The 21,000-nt window shown below is 48.1% G+C and overlaps 1 protein-coding gene across 2 annotated transcripts in view; it reads right to left on the bottom strand.

Annotated features, from left to right (window-relative positions):
- ADAP2 (ArfGAP with dual PH domains 2) overlaps nucleotides 1–12,675 on the bottom strand; it is a 31,679-nt gene extending 19,004 nt beyond the window's left edge. For both annotated transcript variants that reach the window (XM_055577209.1, XM_055577210.1), the window contains exons 1-5: nucleotides 12,507–12,675; nucleotides 11,547–11,677; nucleotides 9,633–9,724; nucleotides 5,867–5,946; nucleotides 4,505–4,617 (exon numbers count right to left, since the gene is read on the bottom strand). In XM_055577209.1, coding sequence (XP_055433184.1) covers nucleotides 4,505–4,617; nucleotides 5,867–5,946; nucleotides 9,633–9,724; nucleotides 11,547–11,677; nucleotides 12,507–12,600 — 510 coding nt within the window. In that variant the 5' untranslated portion in view covers nucleotides 12,601–12,675. The remainder of the gene's footprint in view (nucleotides 1–4,504; nucleotides 4,618–5,866; nucleotides 5,947–9,632; nucleotides 9,725–11,546; nucleotides 11,678–12,506) is intronic.
- Between the last annotated feature and the right edge of the window lie 8,325 nt (nucleotides 12,676–21,000).

Raw genomic sequence — 21,000 nt, 5'->3', positions numbered from 1 at the left:
ATCACCGACTCAATGGACATGAGTTTGGGTGAACTCCAGGAGTTGGTGATGGACAGGGAGGCCTGGCGTGCTGCAGTCCATGGGATCGCAAAGAGTCGAACACGACTGAGTGACTGAACTGAACTGAACCGAATTGGTTTTGGTTGCATGACTTGAATTGACCAATAGCAGGCAGTTCCTGGCCTAAGCTTTGAGGCCTGGCAGCATCCTTGTTTGCTTGGGGGAAGTCGGACGCCATGCTGTAACAAAGCTTGAACTGGACTTCTGAATGAGGAACATTCACAGAAAGAAAAGCCACAACGAAGCAAAGCACGAGACATGTGAGCGAAGGCTTTCTGGGTCTCCTAGCCCAGCCCAGGAAAATGGAGCAGACGGAACGACCCAGCTGAAGTCACAGGGAGTACTCTTCAGCCACCTGCTCAAATTCCTGACCCCAGAGGATTATGAGACACAATCAATTGTTATTTCAAGCAACTAAGTTTTAGGGTGGTGTGTCACTCAGTAACAAATACCTATAATACTCAGTCCTTAGACATCTTTTCTCACTCACCCCCACCCCCCCCCCGCCCACCTCGGTGATTCCAACCAGTCCTGTTGCTCAACCAGTTTGCACACTGCTGACTCCAGCTCAAAACTTTCCCCAAACCTCTAGACTCAGAACTTCTGAGAACGTCTTCCTCAGTCTCTACATGGATGACTAATAAGCATCTCAAATGAAAAAGGACTCATGATCATCCCCTTAGGGAGCTAAATCTTTGCCATCTCAGCAAATGACAAACTAACCTCATAGTTGCATAAGGCAAAAAATCTGGGATGCATTCTTATTTTTTGCTGAGCTAGGTCTTCGTTGCTGCCCTTGGGCTTTCTCTAGCTGCCGCGAGAGGAGGCAACTTTCTCTCTAGTTGCATGGGGTTCTCATTGCGGTGTCTTCTCTTGTTGTGGCTCATGGGCTCCAGAGCACTTGGCTCAGTAGTTGCGGCACACAGGCTTAGTTCTTCACAGCACGTAGAATCTTCCTGGAGCAGAGATCGAACCTGTGTCTTCTGCACTGGCGGGTGGATTCTTAACCATTGGACCACCAGGGAAGTCCTGTGGCTCATTCTTGATCCCTCTGACTTTCACACCCCATGTCCAATCCTTCAGTAGATCTCACTGGCTCTATTTCCAAAATGCAAGCAGCCCACTTTTAACCATCTCCAACACCATTATCCTGATCTTGGATTATTGTAGTAGCTTCCTAACTGGTTTCTCTGCTTCTACGCTTGCCTCCTCCTGCCCCACTCTTGTTCAAGTAGCAGCCAGAGTGTCTCTTTTTAAAGTTTTAGTCAAAGCTGATCACTTTTCTGCTCAAAACCCTCCTGTGTGCATGCTAAGTCACTTCAGTAGTGTCTGATTCTTTGCAATGCTATGGATCATAGCCCACCAGGCTCCAAGGTCCAAGGGATTCTCCAGTCAAGAACGCTGGAGTGGGTTGCCATGCCCTCCTGCAGGGGATCTTCCTGACCCAGGGATAAAACTTGGGTCTCTTATATCTCCTCCATTGGCAGGCAGGTTCCTTACCACTAGTGCCATCTGAGAAGCCCCCAAACCCTTGTATGTCTTCCCAATAACAGAGTAAAATCCAAGCACAGAAATTTTTTGTAAAAATATTCTGGTGATAAACCCTAATGAAAAAGAATATTAAGAAATAAGAATGTAATAAAAAAAATAATATACCCAATAAGGGCCTTGTATATAGACTATATAAAGAACTATTATAGCTAAAAAAAAAACCCAGAAAACAAATAACATAATAAAAATATGAGAAAAGGCTGTGAATAAACATTTCTACAAAGAAGATGGGCAACTGGCCAGTAAGTACATGAGAAGACATACAACATCACTAGCCATCGAGGAAATGCAAATCAAAATCACAATGAGATATTATCTTGTACCCATTAAGATGGCTATGATCAAAAAGACAGATAATAACAAACATTGGTGAGGATGTGGAGGACCCTCATACATTGCTGGTGGGAATGTAAAATGGTGCAGCTACTTTGGAAAAATTCCTCAAAAAATTAAACAAAGAGTTACCATATGACTCAGCAGTTCCACTCCTAGGGAGAATTACCCAAGAAAATTGGAAATGTAGATTCACATAAAACCTTGTACACAAATGTTCATAGCAGCATTATTCATACTAGCCCAAAAGTGGAAACAACTCAACTGTTTATCAGCTGATGAATAAATAAGTGAAATGTGGAATATTACTTGGCAATAAAAAGAAATGAAGTACTGATACGTGCTACAACATGAATGATCCTTAAAAACCTAATGCTAAATGAAGGGAGTCTGTTATAAAAGACCACATATTGTATGATTCCATTTGTATGAAATGTCGAGAACAGGCAAATCTGACAACAGATTAGAGGTTGCCTAGGGCAAGGGGCAGAGAAGGCAATGGCACCCCACTCCAGTACTCTTGCCTGGCAAATCCCATGGATGGAGGAGCCTAGAAGGCTGCAGTCCATGGGGTTGCTGAGGGTTGGACACGACTGAATGACTTCACTTTCATGCATTGGAGAAGGAAATGGCAACCCACTCCAGTGTTCTTGCCTGGAGAATCCCAGGGATGGGGGGAGCCTGGTGGGCTGCCATCTATGGGGTCGCACAGAGTCAGATACGACGGAAGCGACTTAGCAGCAGCAGCAGCAGCAGGGCAAGGGGAGGGCTTCCCTGGTGATTCAGTGGTAAAGAATCCACCTGCCAAGCAGCAGACACCGGTTCCACCCATGAGTCAGGAAGACCTTCTGGAGTAGGAAATGGAAATCCCCTGGGAAATCCCATGGACAGAGGAGCCTGGCAGGCTATAGTCCATGGAATTGCAAAGAGTCAAACATGACTGAGTGACAAACAACAACAGGGTTAGGGGAGGCTAGTAGAGTAGAGAACTAGAGCTCACACATGTGGGTTTTCTTTTTAGGGTAATGAAAATGTTCTAAAATTGACTGTGGTCAAAGTTGCACAACTCCACGAATATACTAAAAGCTATTAATTATATACTTTAAATAGGTGAATTGCAAAGAGCTGACTCATTTGAAAAGACCCTGATGCTGGGAAAGATGGAGGGCAGGAGGAGAAGGGGACGACAGAAGATGAGATGGTTGGATGGCATCACCGATTCAATGGACATGAGTTTGGGTGGACTCCAGGAGTTGGTGATGGACAGGGAGGCCTGGCGTGCTGCAGTTCATGGGGTCGCAAAGAGTCGGACACAACTGAGCGACTGAACTGAACTGAAATAGGTGAATCCTGTGGTATGCGAATTTACATTGCAATAAAGCTGTTAAAAAAAAAATCTTCCTATGGTCTTCAAAGTCTTCCACTATGTGAGCTCATCTCTCTCCATTATTTTTTTTGTTCACTCTGTACCAGGCACTCTGGCCTCCTTCATGCCCTATAGACTCACCAAATACACTCCCAGCTCAAGCCACGGCTATGGCTCATGGTTGGGCAGTTTGTGCACTGAACAGAAATCTCCTGGCTGAAGGGATGGGGGAGAACCAGCATCCAGGCTTCTGCTTGCCTAGACTGGGACCAGGGATGCACCTCTCAGCGGGGTCATCTTTTCTAATCAGCACACTTGACCATGCTCCTGCATGTACTGTTCTCTCTGCTTCTTCTACCCCTCCCCCATATATCCACATAACTTACTCAGTTTATTCTGTTCTGTGCTCAAAGGTCATCAGAGAGGCCTCCTCTGACCACCTCCCCATGCCCCACTTGTATCATGCTCTAACCTTCACCCTCTTTTATTTTACTTCATAGAACTTATCGCCACTGGATAGGTAACATATATTTTGGTTATTACCTGTCTCTATTCACTAGAATGGAAGCCCCAAGAGATCAGGAACTTCGTTTAGTTCACTGCTGTATCTTCAGTGCTTGGAATAAGGTCTAGCATAGTCGGTGCTCAATGAATATACACTTTTTGGCTGCGATGGGTTTTCATCGCTGCGTGAGGGCTTACCCTAGTTGCAGTGACCGGGGGCTACTCTGTAGCTGCAGTGCACAGGTTCTCACTGAGGTGGCTTCTTTGTTATGGAGCACAGGCTCTAGGGTACACAGGCGTCGGGAGTTGCCGCATACAGGCTTAGTTGCCCTGCGGCGTGTGGGATCTTCCCGGACCAGGGATCGAACCCATGTCCCCTGCATTGGCAGGCGGATTCTTAACCCCTGGACCACCAAGGAAGCCCAATAAATATTTCTTGAGTGAATGAATCAATGAAGTCAAGTCAAATGATCATCAAAAGCTTAATCATGGACCAATCTAAGCCCATTCAAGGTGAAGAGAAGGTGAGGTTTTCAGTGCACTGGATGGATTGTATAATGAGGAAAAGGAGCAGCATGTGGCACCTAAGTCTCAGTGACTGAGCTCATCGGCAAGACCAGGCACCGTTGATTAAACATAGACCAGAGAGGGATGTGTGCCCTGGCTCGGGCAGGAGTAAGAGAAGCTTACCTCTTCTTTAGTGTAGTACTTCAGCAGGCCTTCTCTTGCCAGGAGGACAAACCTCCTTTTCAGGAACTGTGCGTTGTCCCTTCCCCGCTTCCACAGGAACCCTTCTCGGTTACCTGCCACCAAAGATGAGAAAGCGTGAACCACCACAGCTCTAAGACCAACAGGCCACTCACCTGCCTATTGGTGACCCCGTGCCGTGCAGTCTCAGGGGTGGAGTGGACCGCCCACCTGCTGCTGAAACGTCTTGGGTCTGATTTAGCTCTTACAGCTGCAGGATGTGGGGTCCTCTCTGAGGAAACTTTGCAATGCTGTATGACTTTAGTTGGGGGTCCCTTCAACTTTCTTTCTTGGCTGTTTCCTAAGAAGACATAGTAAACCTTTAGGTGGGGACTTCCCTGGTGGTCCAGTGGTTAAGAATCCACCTGCCAGTGCAAGGGACATGGGTTCAATCTCTGGTCTGGGAAGATCCTACATGCTGCAGAGCAACTAAGCCCATGCACCACAACTACTGAGCCTACGTGCCACAAATATTGAAGCCCGCATGCCTAGAGCCTGCGCTCTGCAACAAGAGAAGACACCGCAGCGAGAAGCCAATGCACTGCAAGTAGAGAGTAGCCAGTGCGGCAATAAACACCCAGCCCAGCCAAAAATAAATAAAGAAATAAATAAAATTAAAATTTAAAGGAATCCTTAAGTAGGCTAAAAACTGAGAAACTGGACTGATTTTGAAAGAGGCCCAACTTCACATTGATATCAGCCAACTGAAAATCTCTCATGTACGGGAATAATGAGTGATAATGAGTGACCTCTGGGTCCCTGCTGGTGGATGAACACTCTGTGCTCCTGGCGGCTACGAGTGTTCAGCACTAGCTGCCTCTGGTCCTCGAGCGGTTTTGTACATTTTGCTCTCCGGGACAGTGTCCATTTGGACTCACAGCAGAGGGGTAGAATGTGCCACAGGTCCAAGGCCACCGATGAGATCATGCCCTGCACAAAGGCGGGAAGGAAGGCAAAATCCAGCCCATTCTCCTTCTCAAGGCTTGTGCCACACCAGGGCTCCCTTAGCCAGAAGCAGATTGTCTATTTCTACCTGGTCTGTCCAGGGGGTGAATCTTTTTGCAATTTATACTAAGACTCTGTACACCCTGTGGTCCTGCAAGGACCTGAAATGAGTGAGCTTCTCGGCCAAGAAGACCATAAAACCCCACCAGCCGAGGTGTTGCTATTTCAGAAGCAGAGGAACCCATACCTTGGTCTCTGGGGCCAGAGCGAGGGCGGCTGACCTTGTTCCTAATACTCAGGCACTTTGTTTTCTAGAATGCATCAGAATCAGCCCTCAAGAGATAATGAAAATAACCTTACCTGGGGGTGAGATGTTTTTCCCATCGGCCATAAATTCCTGTCTCTCATACTTAGCTCGAATCCACTGTTCTTTTAAGACCCTAAAAAGAGAGAACCTTTAGTCAGCTGTGTCTGATGCATCCTCTTTTCATGGCAATTTTATGAGACCCTGTAGCTGAGGATGGGAGCTTCACAGCAATGCCTGGCTGCCTGCCCAGCCTGGTCAAGTTTCTCCACCTGCATACTATTAACACTTGGGACCAGGTAATGCTTCATGGTGGGGGACTATTTTGTGCTTTGTAGGATGTTTAGCAGTATCTCAGACCTCCACCCCTTTGATACCAATAGCAACCCTTCCCAAGTTGTGATACTCCAAAATGTCTGCAGACAAGGCCAGTATCTCACCAGGGAATAATATCTCCCCCCAGGGGCTAAATTCAAACTGCTATGCTATTCCAACCTCAGCCCCTCTAGGTCAATGAGACAGATGCCAGCTCCCCTGGACTGTCTATTCTGCCACATTGCACTGTGTTCATGAGCTTAAGCCAGGAGAGTCCATGAGCCTTCCTCAAGGCCCACCCATGAGATCTGGGCATGCTACAATGGACAGAGCAGTGGTCTTGGGGTCTGACCCTCTGGGACCTGGTCCTACTCTACCATTTATCCACCGTGTGACCAAGGGCAAGTTGCTTTACTCCTCTGAACTTGGGGAGTATTCCAGTAGTATTATATCTACCTATCCCTTAGAGTTGTTGAGAGGTTTAAATGCATACAGAGGGCCTAGTACTATGCTGAGCACATAATAGGTGTTTGCTATTAGACCAACCAGACATTGCCACCCATGACCCCTACAGAAAATCCACACAGCTGAGAGGGACTTCATTCCAATTGTTTGGTTTCCTCTTGCCTTTTCCAGGCAAACGTTCCCAGGTTGATATGACCTCACCCCATGGCCACCTAGAACTGAGTACCTGACCCAGATTGGTCAATCAGAGCTTGGCCCTGGGCTGTGGGGACCAAAAGGAGCAAAACTGAGAGAGGTGGATTGGAAGCCCTCTCTCCGGGGTTGAGCTGGGAGCTGGAGCTGGGAACATGGATATGGTGTTGCTCCCAGCTACAGGAAGAAGTATATTAAAAAGCAGAGATATCACTTTGCCAACAAAGGTCTATATAGCCAGAGCTATGTTTTTCCAGTAGTCATGTATGGATGTGAGAACTGGACCATAAAGAAGGCTGAGCACCGAACAATTGATGCTTTCGATCTGTGGTGCTGGAGGAGACTCTTGAAAGTCCCTGGGACTGCAAGGATCAAACCAGTCAATCCTAAAGGAAATCAATCCTAAATATTCATTGGAAGGACTGATGCTGAAGCTGAAGTTCTGATACTTTGGCCACCTGATGCGAAGAGCTGACTCACTGGAAACGGAGCTGACTCCCTGATGCTGGGAAAGATTGAGGGCAAGAAGAGGAGGGGGCGACAGAGGGTGAGATGGTTGGATGGCATCATCGACTCAATGGACATGAGTTTGAATAAACTCCAGGAGATAGTGAAGGACAGGGAAGCCTGGTATGCTGCAGTCCATGGGGTCACAAAGAATTGGACACGACTGAGCAACTGAACAACAACAGGAAGAAAGCCTGGCTGAGAAAAAGAGGCAGGAATGGGAACCAGAGGGATTTCAGAGACTTGATAGTGCCGGAGCCTCCAGCCTGTCCTTCCGGAGGGTGGCTCCACCTCTGTTCTTTGTGCGGTCTGATCCGAACCCAGAAAATCACCTTGTGCATAAGCTGGTTTAAACTGGGTTTCTGTTGTGTGTAGTCAAGAGCCCTACTGAATGCACAGCCCTCGGCCCCAGGACATGGAGGAACCCTGAACCACAGGATCAGAGCTGGGAGAGGGAATGGAGACCGAGATTCTGGAGGTGGAGAATTCAGGGGACTTTTAGAATTAGGGATGGAGGCCATTAGTATTCAACCAGAAGGGGTTACAGTTCAGGGCTGTAGTTGGGGTCATGATACATAGCATCTGTGTAGCACTGGCAGAGAGTCTTGAGCTCAGTAGGTGCTCACCAAGTACGCAGTCCCTTCCCCTTGGAGCAAAGGGTTGGGTGGCAGCAGTAAGGCAAAAGGAGCCCTTTCACATTAAACCTGGCACATCCCACAGCTGGGCCAGCCACCAGCCAGTATGCCAAAGTGGACGTAGAAATAGATTAAAACTGGCATGAAGGGGTTTCCCTGGTGGCCCAGTGGTGAAGAAGCTGCCTTACAAGGCAAGGGACACCAGTAGGATCCCAGGTCCGGGAGGATTCCACATGCTGAGGAGCAACTAAGCCCGAGTGCTCTAGGGCCCGCACGCCACTGCTCCCGGGCCCACCGTGCTACAACTGCTGAAGCCCATGCGCCTAGAGCCTGTGCTCCACGAGAGGAGAAGCCACCGCAGCGAGAAGCCAGCGCATCTCAACGAAGAGCAGCCCCAGCTTGCTGCATCCAGAGAAAGCCTGCACACAGCCACGAAGACCCACTACAGCCAAATAAAAAGAAGTAAATAAATCCTAAAAAAACAAATGGCATAGGGGTGTCTTGTGAGATGTTTTACCTAAGTTACCTCCTTTAATCTCTACCATCATGCTACCATTATGCCTACCAATGTAGGCATCACGGTCTACGTTTCAGAGATGAGGCTGCCACAGGTTGCAGAGTTCTGCTCCCTTGCCTACCTTTTCACAGCTGAATAGAGACAGAGAAGCATACTGGGGTCTCCAGAGCGCAAAGCTGTGCTTGCTCCGCCACTCCCAGTTTGTTTAAATACCGAGACATCACAGGACACTAGATACGGTTGTATAGTTTGTGCGCTGTCCACCAGCATCCTGCCATGGTTAGAGGACAATGGCAGCTGAAATGCAGCCTGTTCCTGCAAGCCACGCCTCCTGTCTGCCTGGAGGTAACCCTTCTCCCCATTCACACTCCGTTCACACAGGATGCTGAGTCCCTGGGAGGGAAGCTCAGGCTCAGACAGTCTGTCCTGCAGAGGTCTGGGGTCACTACAGACCAATGTCACCCTCACCCCTCACCCCCAGGGGACCTGAACCCTCCTGCCGTTCCATGGCATGCAATCCCAGTATACTGGATTTTTTTCCCTAGCACCTTGGTACAGTCATGAAGGCCCTGGTGTCAGATGGGCTAGTCCCAGCTCTGCCTCTATCAGCCTCAAGTTTCTCATCTATATGGTGCGGATAGTGCAATATGATCTCATAGAGTTGTTGAGAGAACGAAAATTAACGCACACAAGCATTTAACACAGGGCCTGATACAAAGTAAAGCTCAACAAATATCAGTAGCTACAAGTATTTCTATGGTTATTATTTGGGGATCTGGGGCCTAAGCAGCTGCCTTGGAGCTATGCTGAGCTTAGGTGGGACAGCTCTGGGCACAAGATTCCATGCAAAGTAGCTGAAGCACATTGATTCTGCTAGAATACTGGCATTACTCTTGTTAATCAAGTTAGTCATCACCTGCAGGCTATGAGAACATCAAGGCAAAGGGACAGAAACTAAAGCAGATGTCCCATTTCACAGATGAGTCCAGGAAACTGAGTCCCAGAGAAGGGAGGTGATGACCCAAGCTTCGAAGGTAGAGAGGGCCCTACAGAGGTCTGTGTGTTCTCATGTACCAAATGCTCTCCTGGCTCCACCTGCTGGGCAGGTCCACAGAAAAGACTGTCAGAGACAAAGGCACTGGAGATGGGGTAGCGGTGGGAGTGGGTGGGACCAGGAAATCACCCACTCACATGCAGTCGTTGGCCTGGGGGATATAGTAGAATGCAGGGACTCTGGCTTCGTACTTGGCCTTCACTCGGAGGTTCCCGTTGTGGGTCATAAACTGCAAGACAACAGCAACTTGGGGTAATGTTAGAACTTGAAAAAATGTGAAACGAAACCACAATCTACCCAGAAGGCCACTGTTCTCACTGGCTCCTAGGCTGAGTCAGGAGACACTCCTCCTGGAGTTTGACATTTCCCCCAACCCAGCTTGGTCACACGTGATGCTCAGAAGTCCCAGCCTGGAACAATGTAACAACCATGCCTCATACAGGCATAGCACTTTACAGCTCTCCCACATTATTCCATTTGATCCCCTCAATCACTGTAATATTACTGTCCCTGTTATAAGGCGAGGACACCAAGGCTCAGAGAGGTTAGGCGACTTTCCCAAGGTGACACAGCTAGTCAGTGGAGAGCTGGAATTTGAACCCAGACCCGCCTAACTCCAAAGCTCATGTACTTTCTCCACTGCCCTCCACAGATGGCCAGGACCACCAGCAGTAGTCCCTGCAAGTCCGTAGGAGATAGATGGAACTGGAGGAGGGAGCACTTCAGTGCTCCACCCCATAGCGTATGTGGGTCAGGAAGATCGCACCAGAGAGACCCAGGGGAATGCATATGTGTCAGGAGTGGCCCTGGCCATCAGTCAGCACTCAGTGACATCAGGGGCATATCTGGGCTGGGGACACATGCGGAAAAAACAGCCCATTTTTAATCCACGTCTCTTGGAAAGAGTGAACCCTATTCTTCCCTTCCCCACTGGCCACTGGGCTGTGTCGCAGGATTTGCATGGGCTATGAGTCTCCATAGAGCAGGGTTCCCACTGGGCTACACTTAACCCCCTGAGCTTCAGGGATCTCACCTGCAAAGATGAAGAAGCTATAACCAGGGAGTGCTAAGTGCTAAGTTGCTTCAGTAGTATCCAACTCTTTGTGACCCCCTGGATTGTAGCGCACCAGGCTCTTCTGTCCATGGGATTTCCCAGGCAAGAACACTGGAGTGGGTTGCCATTTCCTTCTCCAAGGGATCTTCCCAACCCAAGGATCGAACCCGTGTCTCCTGCATTGGCAGGCAGGTTCTTTTCCACTGAGCCACCAGGGAAGCCCATAACAGGGGAGTGATGAGGCACAAAGAAACGACCTTCAGGTTTATATGCCGGTTTCTGGTCTTTCTCCTGCACTAGAATGTAAGCTCCATGTAAGTAGAGACTTTATCTTCACTGCTCTCTCCTACAGCCAGCAAATGCAGGCTTACAGTAATGAGTGAATGAATAAAGCATCGAGCCCAGTGGTCTAGCACAGTGCCTGGCACAGACAGGGGTACGCAGAAAACATGGGTCTGCTTCCCCCGTAGTCCTTGAAATCCTCAGCCAGCCCAGTTTAGGACTGCCTGCTCTCTGAAGGTTTTCTGGCCAGAATGGTGTCATCATCCACGCTGAAAGTGTTCTCCATCTCTGGAGATCAGGAGAACGAGGTGGCTCCCTCCCTGGCTAGGGGGACTGGAGAAGGCCTATGGACCATGAATCAGGATACTTCTGTTCTGGTCCAGGACTTCAGCTACTAAGAACAGCAGCTGTTAATTGACTATTTACTTTGTACCTGCATTGAGTCAGCATTTAATCCTCATAGCAGCCCCGTGAAAGGATAGTGGTATATTTATAATACATGTGTGGAAAGGGCCCACAGCTAGTGTTAAATAGCAGGCTCCGGACCTCACAGCTTGTAAATAAGTAAGCGATGGAGCTAGGATTTGAACTCAGGGCCTCTGTCTAAGGCAACTCTAACTGGCTCCTTACTGCCCCTCTCTCGGCCTCAGTTTCCTTCCCTGGAGAACGGAAGCAGGCTCCTGTTCAAAGGTTCTCCACATGCACCCCTTGCTACCTCCACGATACTGTCGTCCCAGAAGTCAAGTCTGACGGATTTCACTTTGCTGATGTCTGGAAAGTTGCGGTGGACTCCGGAGCAGTTCAGACAGATAAAGATGCCCAGCTTGTAAGAGGCCCAGTCGGGATCTGCGGGGTGAGAGGGCAGGGTGGGGAGCGGGTGAAGAGCTGGCTGAAGAAACCAGGGCTAGGCTAGGGGCGCCAGGAGAGGCAAGGGCTTGGCAGGTACCAACAGCCCACGCCTTCTCTCTCGACCTCCCCGCCTTGCGCGATCTAAGATACCAGCATGAAACCCTCTGGTCCGCCCACTTGGCCCTGACGCGGCTGCGGCGGCGGCCAGAATGAAGATCTTGGAAGGAGTCCGGGGGATGGAGAGCGAGAGGCTGAGGCGGCGCGAAGTGGAAGTGACAGCACTTCGGGGAACTGAGAGGAGAGCGCGGAAGGACGGACCCGCAACTCGACGCCGGGAGCTGCGGCTGGGAAGGTGGGTCAGAGTCCCTTGGCGTGCGCCGGGTCTGAGAGCACAGAACCCCGGGGACGTCCGAGGCGCGGGAGGGGACACTGGACCATCCGGGGAGACCTGGGTCCGGGGTCTGGGAACCGTGGTGTGTGGGATGTTTGGATCCGAGCGTGGGGGAAGGGGCTGGGTCCGAGAAGAAGAGGTCAAGGACCGTGGACCGAGTAGGCAGGGTGTCTGGCAGAGGGAGGTGAGTAGAATGGGCAGGGCACCCGGGGCTGGGATCTAGTGTCGAGGTCCAGAGGGGGCAGGTCAGGGGGCCCAGCTTCCAGTAGGGGCAGTACTGGCCGAGGAGAGGTCTGTCGGGGGCCCGGGTCCGAAGGTGACATAAGAGTCGTGCGCGGGTGTCTGGGACCCGCCTGGGTCTGGAGGCAGGGAACGGGACCCGCGGGCCGCTGGCCGGCCCAGACTACCGGGCTACATGCGCCACCGCGACCTTACCTGCCGCCCCGCAGTCTGCGCAGTACGCGTTGCCGGTGCCCGCCGCCTGGAGCAGCTCCAGCAGCCGCTTCTTGTTGCGCTCGCGGTCGCCCATGGCCGGCCCCGGCGGGCTCAGGGCTCAGCCCGGCAGCCCCTCGGTATGCGGCAGCCCATAGCCGGCTCGCTTGCCCGCAGGTGGAGCGGGAAGCAGCTTCAGCGCCTGCAGCCAAGATCTCGCCGCCAGCCCCGCCCCCGGGCATTAAGCCCCGCCCATTCTGGGCTTTCCGCCCCGCCCCCGGCGCGTCCAGTTTGCCCCCCAGCTGCGAGGATCGCGTTCCTCTCTAAGGCCGCACCAGTCAGGGAGGGACTCAGCGCAGGGCTCGGAGTCGCTCACTCTGGCCGCTGATCAAATCCTGGCCTATCACCGGCTAGCGTTGTGACTGTGGACAACCTGATCAACCGCTCTGGGCCTCAATTTTCGCCTCTGTAAAGGGAGAATGAGGACATATGTCCTTGGAAGACTGCTGCTGCTAAGTCGCTTCAGTCGTGTCCAACTCTGTGCGACCCCATAGACGGAAGTCCACCAGGCTCCCCCGTCCCTGGGAAAACTAGAAAGGTTCTAACTTCTGTTAAGGTATTCTCCTGATGTTGGTCCTGTGCAGTGCTTACTTAGTCACTCAGTCGTGTCCGACTCTGCGACCTCATGGACCGTAGCCCGCCAGGCTCCTCTGTCCATGGGGATTCTCCAGACAAGAATACTGGAGTGGATTGCCATGTCCTCCTCCAGGGGAAAGCCCAGAGACTGAACCCAAGTCTCCCGCATTGCAGATGGATTCTTTGCCGACTGAGCCACCAGGGAAGCCCAAGAATACTGCAGTGGGTAGCCATTCCCTTCTCCAGGGGATCTTCCCTACCCAGGAATTGGGCTCTCCTGCATTGCAGGTGGATTCTTTACCAGCTGAGCTAGTAGGAAATATCAATGTAGATCCTACATCTACTTAAAGACATAGAGATGTTAAATGCCACCTCCTCAGGAAGCCCTCCTTGATACTTAGCTAGCTTGGAGTGATCTCTCCAGCTTCTGGCCTTGCTAGAATACTGGCCCTTATAGGATCCATTTCTCCTTTTGGCCCTGAGAGCTTTCAACCAACTTTGCATCACAGTTATTTATATATTTATGTTAATTCTTCCCCAACTTCCGCCACACACTAGTTTGATGTCAGAAGTTTTACTTCTGTATCCCACACACCTCCTAGAAACAGCACCTGCACAGTTTTAGAAGTTCAATAAATAGTTATTTGACTGTGTTCCCCAGGAAGTGAGGCTTTACCAATGGGATACCACTGGGCACTTTTATCTGAGAATGTTCATCACTTAAAGTGTGGGCAGGGTTTAGGTGGTCTTGAATCTGGGCATTTCATGAATCCCCCTCCCCCTTCCCCATTCCTGACCCTCCTTGACATCATCCTCAGTGATGCACAGACTCCTGGTAAGGCACTCGCTGTGCACACATGCCATTCCCTCTGTATACAAACACCTATCTGTCATAAGCATAAGGCTTAATGCACATAGATCTTCAGTTTCCATCCTGGTGGGTTGCAGCTGATCTTCTAGCTGACCTCCCAGCATCTCCAATTCATCACGCATGCATATATGCATGCAAACATGTGAGGCAGCATGTATAATGGAGTGGATTCAGGAATCTAGACTTTGAATCTTGGCTCTATCACTTACTAGCTGTGTGGCCTTGGGCAAGTTCCTTCACTTCTCAGAGCCTTGGACTCCTCATCTGTAAAATGAGGGTCGAGAGATCACCGAATAGGGTCATTGAGATGGTCATTGGCACACAAAGCCCTCAAAACTCAGTGGCTCCCTTGCTTCGCCTCTGGGCAGCTCATGGGATCATCTGTTGGAATGCTCTGTGTCATTTCCCATCTTCTCCAGGGTGGAGGAGGTCAGGCCTCCAGGCCCTGGGGGAGGGGAATATGACCAAGAATAACCAGCCAGGACAGTCTTGGCTGTGGGGGTGCTGCCTGGCCTAGGGACATCTCCAGAGGAACCAGTGAGAGAGCCTAGAGAAGGGTCAGAGACTGTTTACCAAACAGGCCCAAAGATGATTCATTTCCGCTGCTTTACATGAAAAAGAGACAGAAATAAATCTCCCAGGAGAAAGATGGGAAAGGCAACCTAAGGTATGAAGGCACGGCAAGGGGGAAGAGGGGGACAAATAGGGGACAGGCCAAGGACATCATTTCTCCACGGACAATGCCAGGGCAGAATGGTGAAGTTGGGATGGTTCTTGGGCACTTTTGTCCCACTGAGCTGCCCTCCTTTGCACCTTGAGTCTCAGCATCCCCTCTCTGGAAGTCCCATGAAAAAACAACTGAAGGGAAAAAACAGCGTCTCTTTCACGGTGGAAGCCAGATATTGAGAGGTTCCTTTAGTTTCCTCTCTTTCTTATTTCTGGAAGTTTCCAGTTAACAGAATTTCAAGGCACTTCCCTGGAAGTCCAGTGGTTTGGACTCTGTGCTTCCCCTGTGGCAGGTATGGGTTCGATCCCTGGTCAGGGAACTAAGATCCCACATGCCGCAGGGCTTGGCCAAACTTTTTTTTAATTAAAATACATTTTTTTAACTAAAACAAACAAACAAACAAACAGAATTTCAAGCCTCAAGATTTGCCAAGAAAAAACAAATTAAAACAACAAAAAAAGAAACAAACCAAAACCAGTATTGTTATACTTCTGGTGATGAATTTCTTCCTTTCCTTCTCTCTTTGGGAAGGGGAGATAATTCTGATTTAAAAGTATTGAGTGTTATTTTAGAGAGTTTTACAGTATTTGATCACATTTGCATCCCACGACAGCCATCTGAGGGCAGCTTGCTACTCTCATGGAGGATGAGACGTTAAGGTACCCAAGGTCATTGCCAGCAAGGGTGGGAACGGGGTTTACATCCAGTTTTCCTATTGTAGTGACCACCAAACCCCATAGGACAAGCCTCTCTCCCTTTAGTCTTCCTCCCACAACTGGATTTTTTTTCCACTTTAAAAAAATTGCAATGAAAATCTCCATAAAGTTGGCTATTTGAATCATTTTCAAATGCACTATTCAACGGCATTCATTCCATTCACAATGCTGTGCAACCATCACCGCTATCTAGTTCCAAACGTTTTTCAAAGCCATAAGAAGAGACTCTGTAGCCCCCTTGTGGGAGTTGGACATGATCAAAATCAAGCTCAGCTCTGCATTCGGGAGCCAGAAGCTGCTTCTAAGGGAAGAACTCTGTGCCAAAAGAAGTTGTGACCCAGCGGAACACTGGGATCAGCCAGAGGCAGCCCCCCTTATCGGCTCAGTCCATACAGCAGCTGCTGGGGTGAGAGGGCAGTCGGGCCTTGGGACACAGTGTTCTCTGTAAATAAAGCTCCCAGGGTCCCTCAGAGCACAAACATCAGTGCTGCTCCCAGGGTCAAGGTCTCTTTCTAGCTGAGCCCAGCCTCAACAGGGCTGGAAGAAAGCCTTCAACCACATTCCCAGGCCTGGACTGGGCTTAAGATCCCCACGGGATAGACCACAACTCCCTGGAAATTTTAAATAATTATGTTTATTAGTTATACAGAATTTGAATACTATAATTGTAGGAAAATTGGAATACATAATAAAGAAGAAAGAAAACACCACCGACACTTGAGGCCATTTATTCAGGGCATTATTCAGGGATTGCTGTATGTCAGGCCCCTTATGGGCATTATTATTCCATTTCCTCTTCAATATAACCCTGAGGTGTAGACTACTTTTATGCCCATTTTACAGATGAGACAACTGAGGCCCTGAGAGAGAATCTAAATAAATTTTTCTAACCAACGTTACACAACTGAAACGATGCATACTGGATGATACAAAGGACTGGATCTGGGATTCAAACCCAAGTTCATCTTGAGCTCTTTGCAACAAAATATTATGTTGAAATGTGTAAAGTTGACTTATGAAAATAGTAATGTCATGCAGTTCAACCTAATGCTCTTTTAACGGTCCTATCACCAAGATTTACTATAATGAATATTTACATGGATTTCCTTCTGGTCTTTTATACATCTTTTTATCATTGCGGCCATATTTTTCATATAATTGTTTATCCTTTAAAACTTTCTTTACAGTGTATCTTATATTACTATGGATGCTTCATGACATCATTTTAATAGCTTTATAATAGTCCATGGGGTATATGTATTTCCTTATTCTTGGACACATAGATCATGACTGATTTTTTGCTGTTACACATAGCACTATAATGAGTAACTTTATACCCAAAGCCTTTTCCCTCTTTAACACTGAATTATCAAGCACCCAACTCTGCTGTACGTGCTCACTGGTTTCCCTCAGTCATCCAAGATCTGTGAAGACAGAGTCATCGCCAATGTACCCCCAGCACCTGTCTGCCACAAAACAAGGATTCAATAAATATTTGTGAAAAAAATGAAGAAATAAGTGGGCTTAAAAAAAATAGCAAGCAATAAAGTGAGAGGACTTGAGGTCACAAAAGTATATTCATTTCTTTTTAAAAAAATTGAAGTATAGGGATTTCTCTGGTGGCTCAGTGGTAAAGAATCCGCCTGCAATGCAGGAGACACGGGTTCAATCTCTGGGTTGGGAAGGCCCCTGGAGAAGGAAAGGGCAACGCGCTCCAGTGTTCTTGCCTGGGAAACCTCAGGGACAGAGGAGCCTGGTCAAACACGACTGAGGGACTAAACAACAACACCATGTGCTGAATTGTTCAATTGTGTCCAACTCTTTGCCACCCCATGGATTGTAGACCGCCAGGCTCCTCTGTCCATGGGGTTTTACAGACAGGAACACTGGAGTGGGTTGTCATTTCCTCCTCCAGGGGGTTTTCTTGACCCAGGGATCAAACTCCTGTGTCTTTTGCATTGCAGGCAGATTCTTTACTCACTGAGCCATTGGAGAAGGCCAATAACAACATACAGCACAGGAATTCATTTATTCATATGTATATGTATGTGTATATATATTTATATATATATTCTTTTCCAGATTCTCATCCCTTATACATTATTACAGAATATTGAGTATGGTTCCTTGTACTATGCAGTAGATCCCTGTTGGAAGTGTTTTCCTTTCTGAAGGAAAGAAATAATGGGCAGGCATGTGTAACAGCTGAAATTCAAGCAGTCCTACAGAAGAATCTGATGGATTTCACCTATTTATTTGTCTGTTCAATGTCACTTTGTCTTCACCAGCAACCAGTACAGAGCTGAGAGGGACTCCCAACTGCCATACTGCCAAAGGGTTTGCTCATTTACTCAGGACATATTTACAGGCTGCATACTATGTGGCAGGTACGGTTGTGTAGGTACTGAGGGTACAGTTATAAAGAAAGCAAACGGCTCTGCCTTCGGGCAACTTACCTTCAAGTGGGGGAGACAGAAAATGCTATAAAGGAAAACAACCAGAGTAAGGGGATAGAGGGATATGGAAGATTCTATTTTGATAGAGAGGCCAAGGAGGTCCTCTCTGAGGAGGTGACTTTGTAGTAAAGATCTGAAAAGGAAGCGGTTAAGCCAGCTAGGCACCCATCTGAAAGAAGAGGGTCCCAGCAAAAGGGGACAGCAAGTGCAAAGGCCCTGGGGTGGTGACATGCTTAGGGTTGCCCTGCTCACACTCTTCCTGTCCTGCTCCTGCTCCCTCTTTTCTACTCCATCCTCCTGCCCAGCCCTCACTGGTCTGGCAAACTCCTGCCCCCACCCCCAGACGCAAATCTTAACTGTCTGCAACATCCTTTTTCTCCCCCATCTGTTTTCCCACAATGTTCATACTTTTATTTCAATAATCATCACATCCCATTGTACATTAATTTTTTAAACTCTCTTTCATCCCAGTTGGAAGTGATCTCATTTAAGAGCAGATTGTCATATTCATCTTTGAACCCGTGGTGCCTAGCAGTGCTGAGCCTGAAAAATATTGGTTGATCCATTTGTGTGAAATGTGCAAGACAGGCACATCCATTCAGACAGGAAGCAGACTTGTGGTTGCCCGGGGTTTGGGGAAGGGAGGACAAAGAGGGACTGCTAAATAGTGTGAACAAGGGCTTTTTTTAGGGTGTTAGAAATGTTCTGGAACTAGATCGTGGTGATGACTGCACAACATGGTGAATGCCACTAAATTGTAGACTTCAAAATGGTTAAAATGGTGAATTTTATGTGTACCTTTCTACAATAAAAAATATTGGTTGAATGACTTGAGTAGAGTCGAGAGCCACGTTACAAAGGTAGTCGGCTTATGGGAGTTTGTATTATGAATAAAATAAAACCATCCAGGGATCTGGAGAGTTGAAGAATCCAGTTATGAAATCTGAAGAGCCTGAATAAACACAAGATAGTTAAGTGTTTACATTTTACATCATTATCTGGAGCCCTGAGTGAGAGGTTATTGCTACAGTTGAAGGGATTTGGGTGACATTTTGATTTGAACACTGATTTGAACACCTAACCCTATTGAACTAGAGTTTTTAAATTGAGTTCAAAATCTAAGACTTTCATTTCTTTTCGTTTCACCTAAATCAATTCCATAAATAATTGTCTTATAAAGCATCTGGATATTTCCCCTTGAGATCATTTCTTAGACAACCACATCTCATCTCAACCTATATAACCAATTGTCCAATTAATAACCTCACTCACTGTATAACATTTTATAATCTACCAATCACTCATATAATTTCATTTTGACAACTGCTTTGTAGGTATTTTGAGCTTTATTTTGCAGAAGAGAAGACTATTCTTATATAAATAAACTGATATATACATACATAATACAGTTCAAGTATTCTGATTCTGGGTCTCAAAGTGTGAATGCTGTTTTTCATTTTGAAAGAATTTAAATTATGTGCTGGATATCATAACAGATATAATTATGGTTCGAATCCCTCATGCACTCTAGGAGGATCTGAGGAGGCACGGAGAGGTCATGTCACTTGCCCTGGTTCACACTGCTGGTTTGCCTGGTTAAAACCAGGTTAAAACACAGGAGTGAATGATCTCAAAGTTTAAGCATAACCACTGAGCTCCTCTGTCTCCAGGAGAGCTATTGAGCCACAGAAATGCCTTTCTGTTTTGTTTTGTTTGGGATCGATATGTACACACTGCTTTACTTACTTCTGGCTGTGCTGGGTCTTCATTGCTTTGTGCGGCTTTCTCTAGTTGTGGCCTGTGCGGGTTGCAGGGCACAGGCTTCTCTCGTTGTGAAGCACAGGCTCTAGGCTCATGGGCTTCAGTAGATGTGGCACATGAGTTTAGTTGCTCCAGGGCACGTGGGGTTTTTCTGGACCATAGATCAAACACGTCCCCTGCATTGGCACCACTGCACCACCAGGAAGGTCCCAAGGAATGACTTTTTGGTATATCCTGGTTGGTAGCTTCCAGATCATCTTGGAAAGAGGAGCAAATAAGGAGACATGGGACCTCCCTGGTGGTCCAGTGGTTATGACTTTGCTTTCCAGTGCAGGGGGTGCAGGTTTGATCCCTGGTCAGGGAGCTAGGATTCCACATGCCTTTGGGGCAAGGAACCAAAACATAAAACAGAAGCAATATTGTAACAAATTCACTAAAGACTTTACAATTCATCCACATTAAAAACAAAAACAAAAGCAAGCACGCAAACAAACAAAAAACACATGGACTGTCTCCTGAGTGGGTATCTTAATCAGGAAGTGGTCAGTGGCAAGTATCAGAATACTGATCGCAAAGTGCCTTAAACAAGGTCAGTTATTCCCTCACTGAACCAAAGGAAGGCGGTTTCAGGGTTGGTCCTGCAGCTGCGCAATGTCATCCAGGCCTGTTCTGGTCATTGTCAGTGCTGCCTGTCCATGGAGAGATGGTTGCTTCTCTGACGTCACCCGCCTGACATCACAGTCACAAGAAGAAAGAGGAGGTGGCCACTTCCACCCCCATACATCACTCCCACTCTTTATCAGTCTATAAAAATCTTTCCTGTTAGTCCCCCAACAGAACTACACCCACTCTTATTTATTTATTTTTTTTAGCAGCACAGGGCTTGTGGAATCTTAGTTCCATGACCAGGGAAGCCCCCTGCAGTGGAAGCACAAAGTTTTAACCACTGGACCACCAGGAAAGTCCAGCACACCCACCCTTATCTTAATCCTTGTTGTTGTTTGTTCCCTCAGTCATGTCTGACTTTTTGGGACCCCATGGACTGCAACACGCCAGGCTTCCCTGTCCTTCACCATCTCCTGTAGCTTGGTCAAACACATATCCATTGAGTCAGTGATGCCATTCCACCATCTTGACCTCTGTCATCCTCTTCTTAACCCTTAGTAAAGGGAAGTGGGATTCCCATAAGGAGTTCACCTTCTGGAACATTGCCACCTACCCACAACCAGGAATGTATCAAGAATGTGGAGAAGCAGCATGGGGGTACCTGGCGGTGAGCAAAGAGAAAGACCTGGAAGAGCAGGGTGAGGCCCCTCCACAGGGCAGGAGC

Source organism: Bubalus kerabau, chromosome 4 (genome assembly GCF_029407905.1).
Source record: "Bubalus kerabau isolate K-KA32 ecotype Philippines breed swamp buffalo chromosome 4, PCC_UOA_SB_1v2, whole genome shotgun sequence".
Classification (NCBI taxonomy): Eukaryota; Metazoa; Chordata; class Mammalia; order Artiodactyla; family Bovidae; genus Bubalus; species Bubalus kerabau.
The sequence above is the reverse complement of the archived record's forward strand: the minus strand, read 5'-3'. Positions and strand labels throughout refer to the sequence as shown.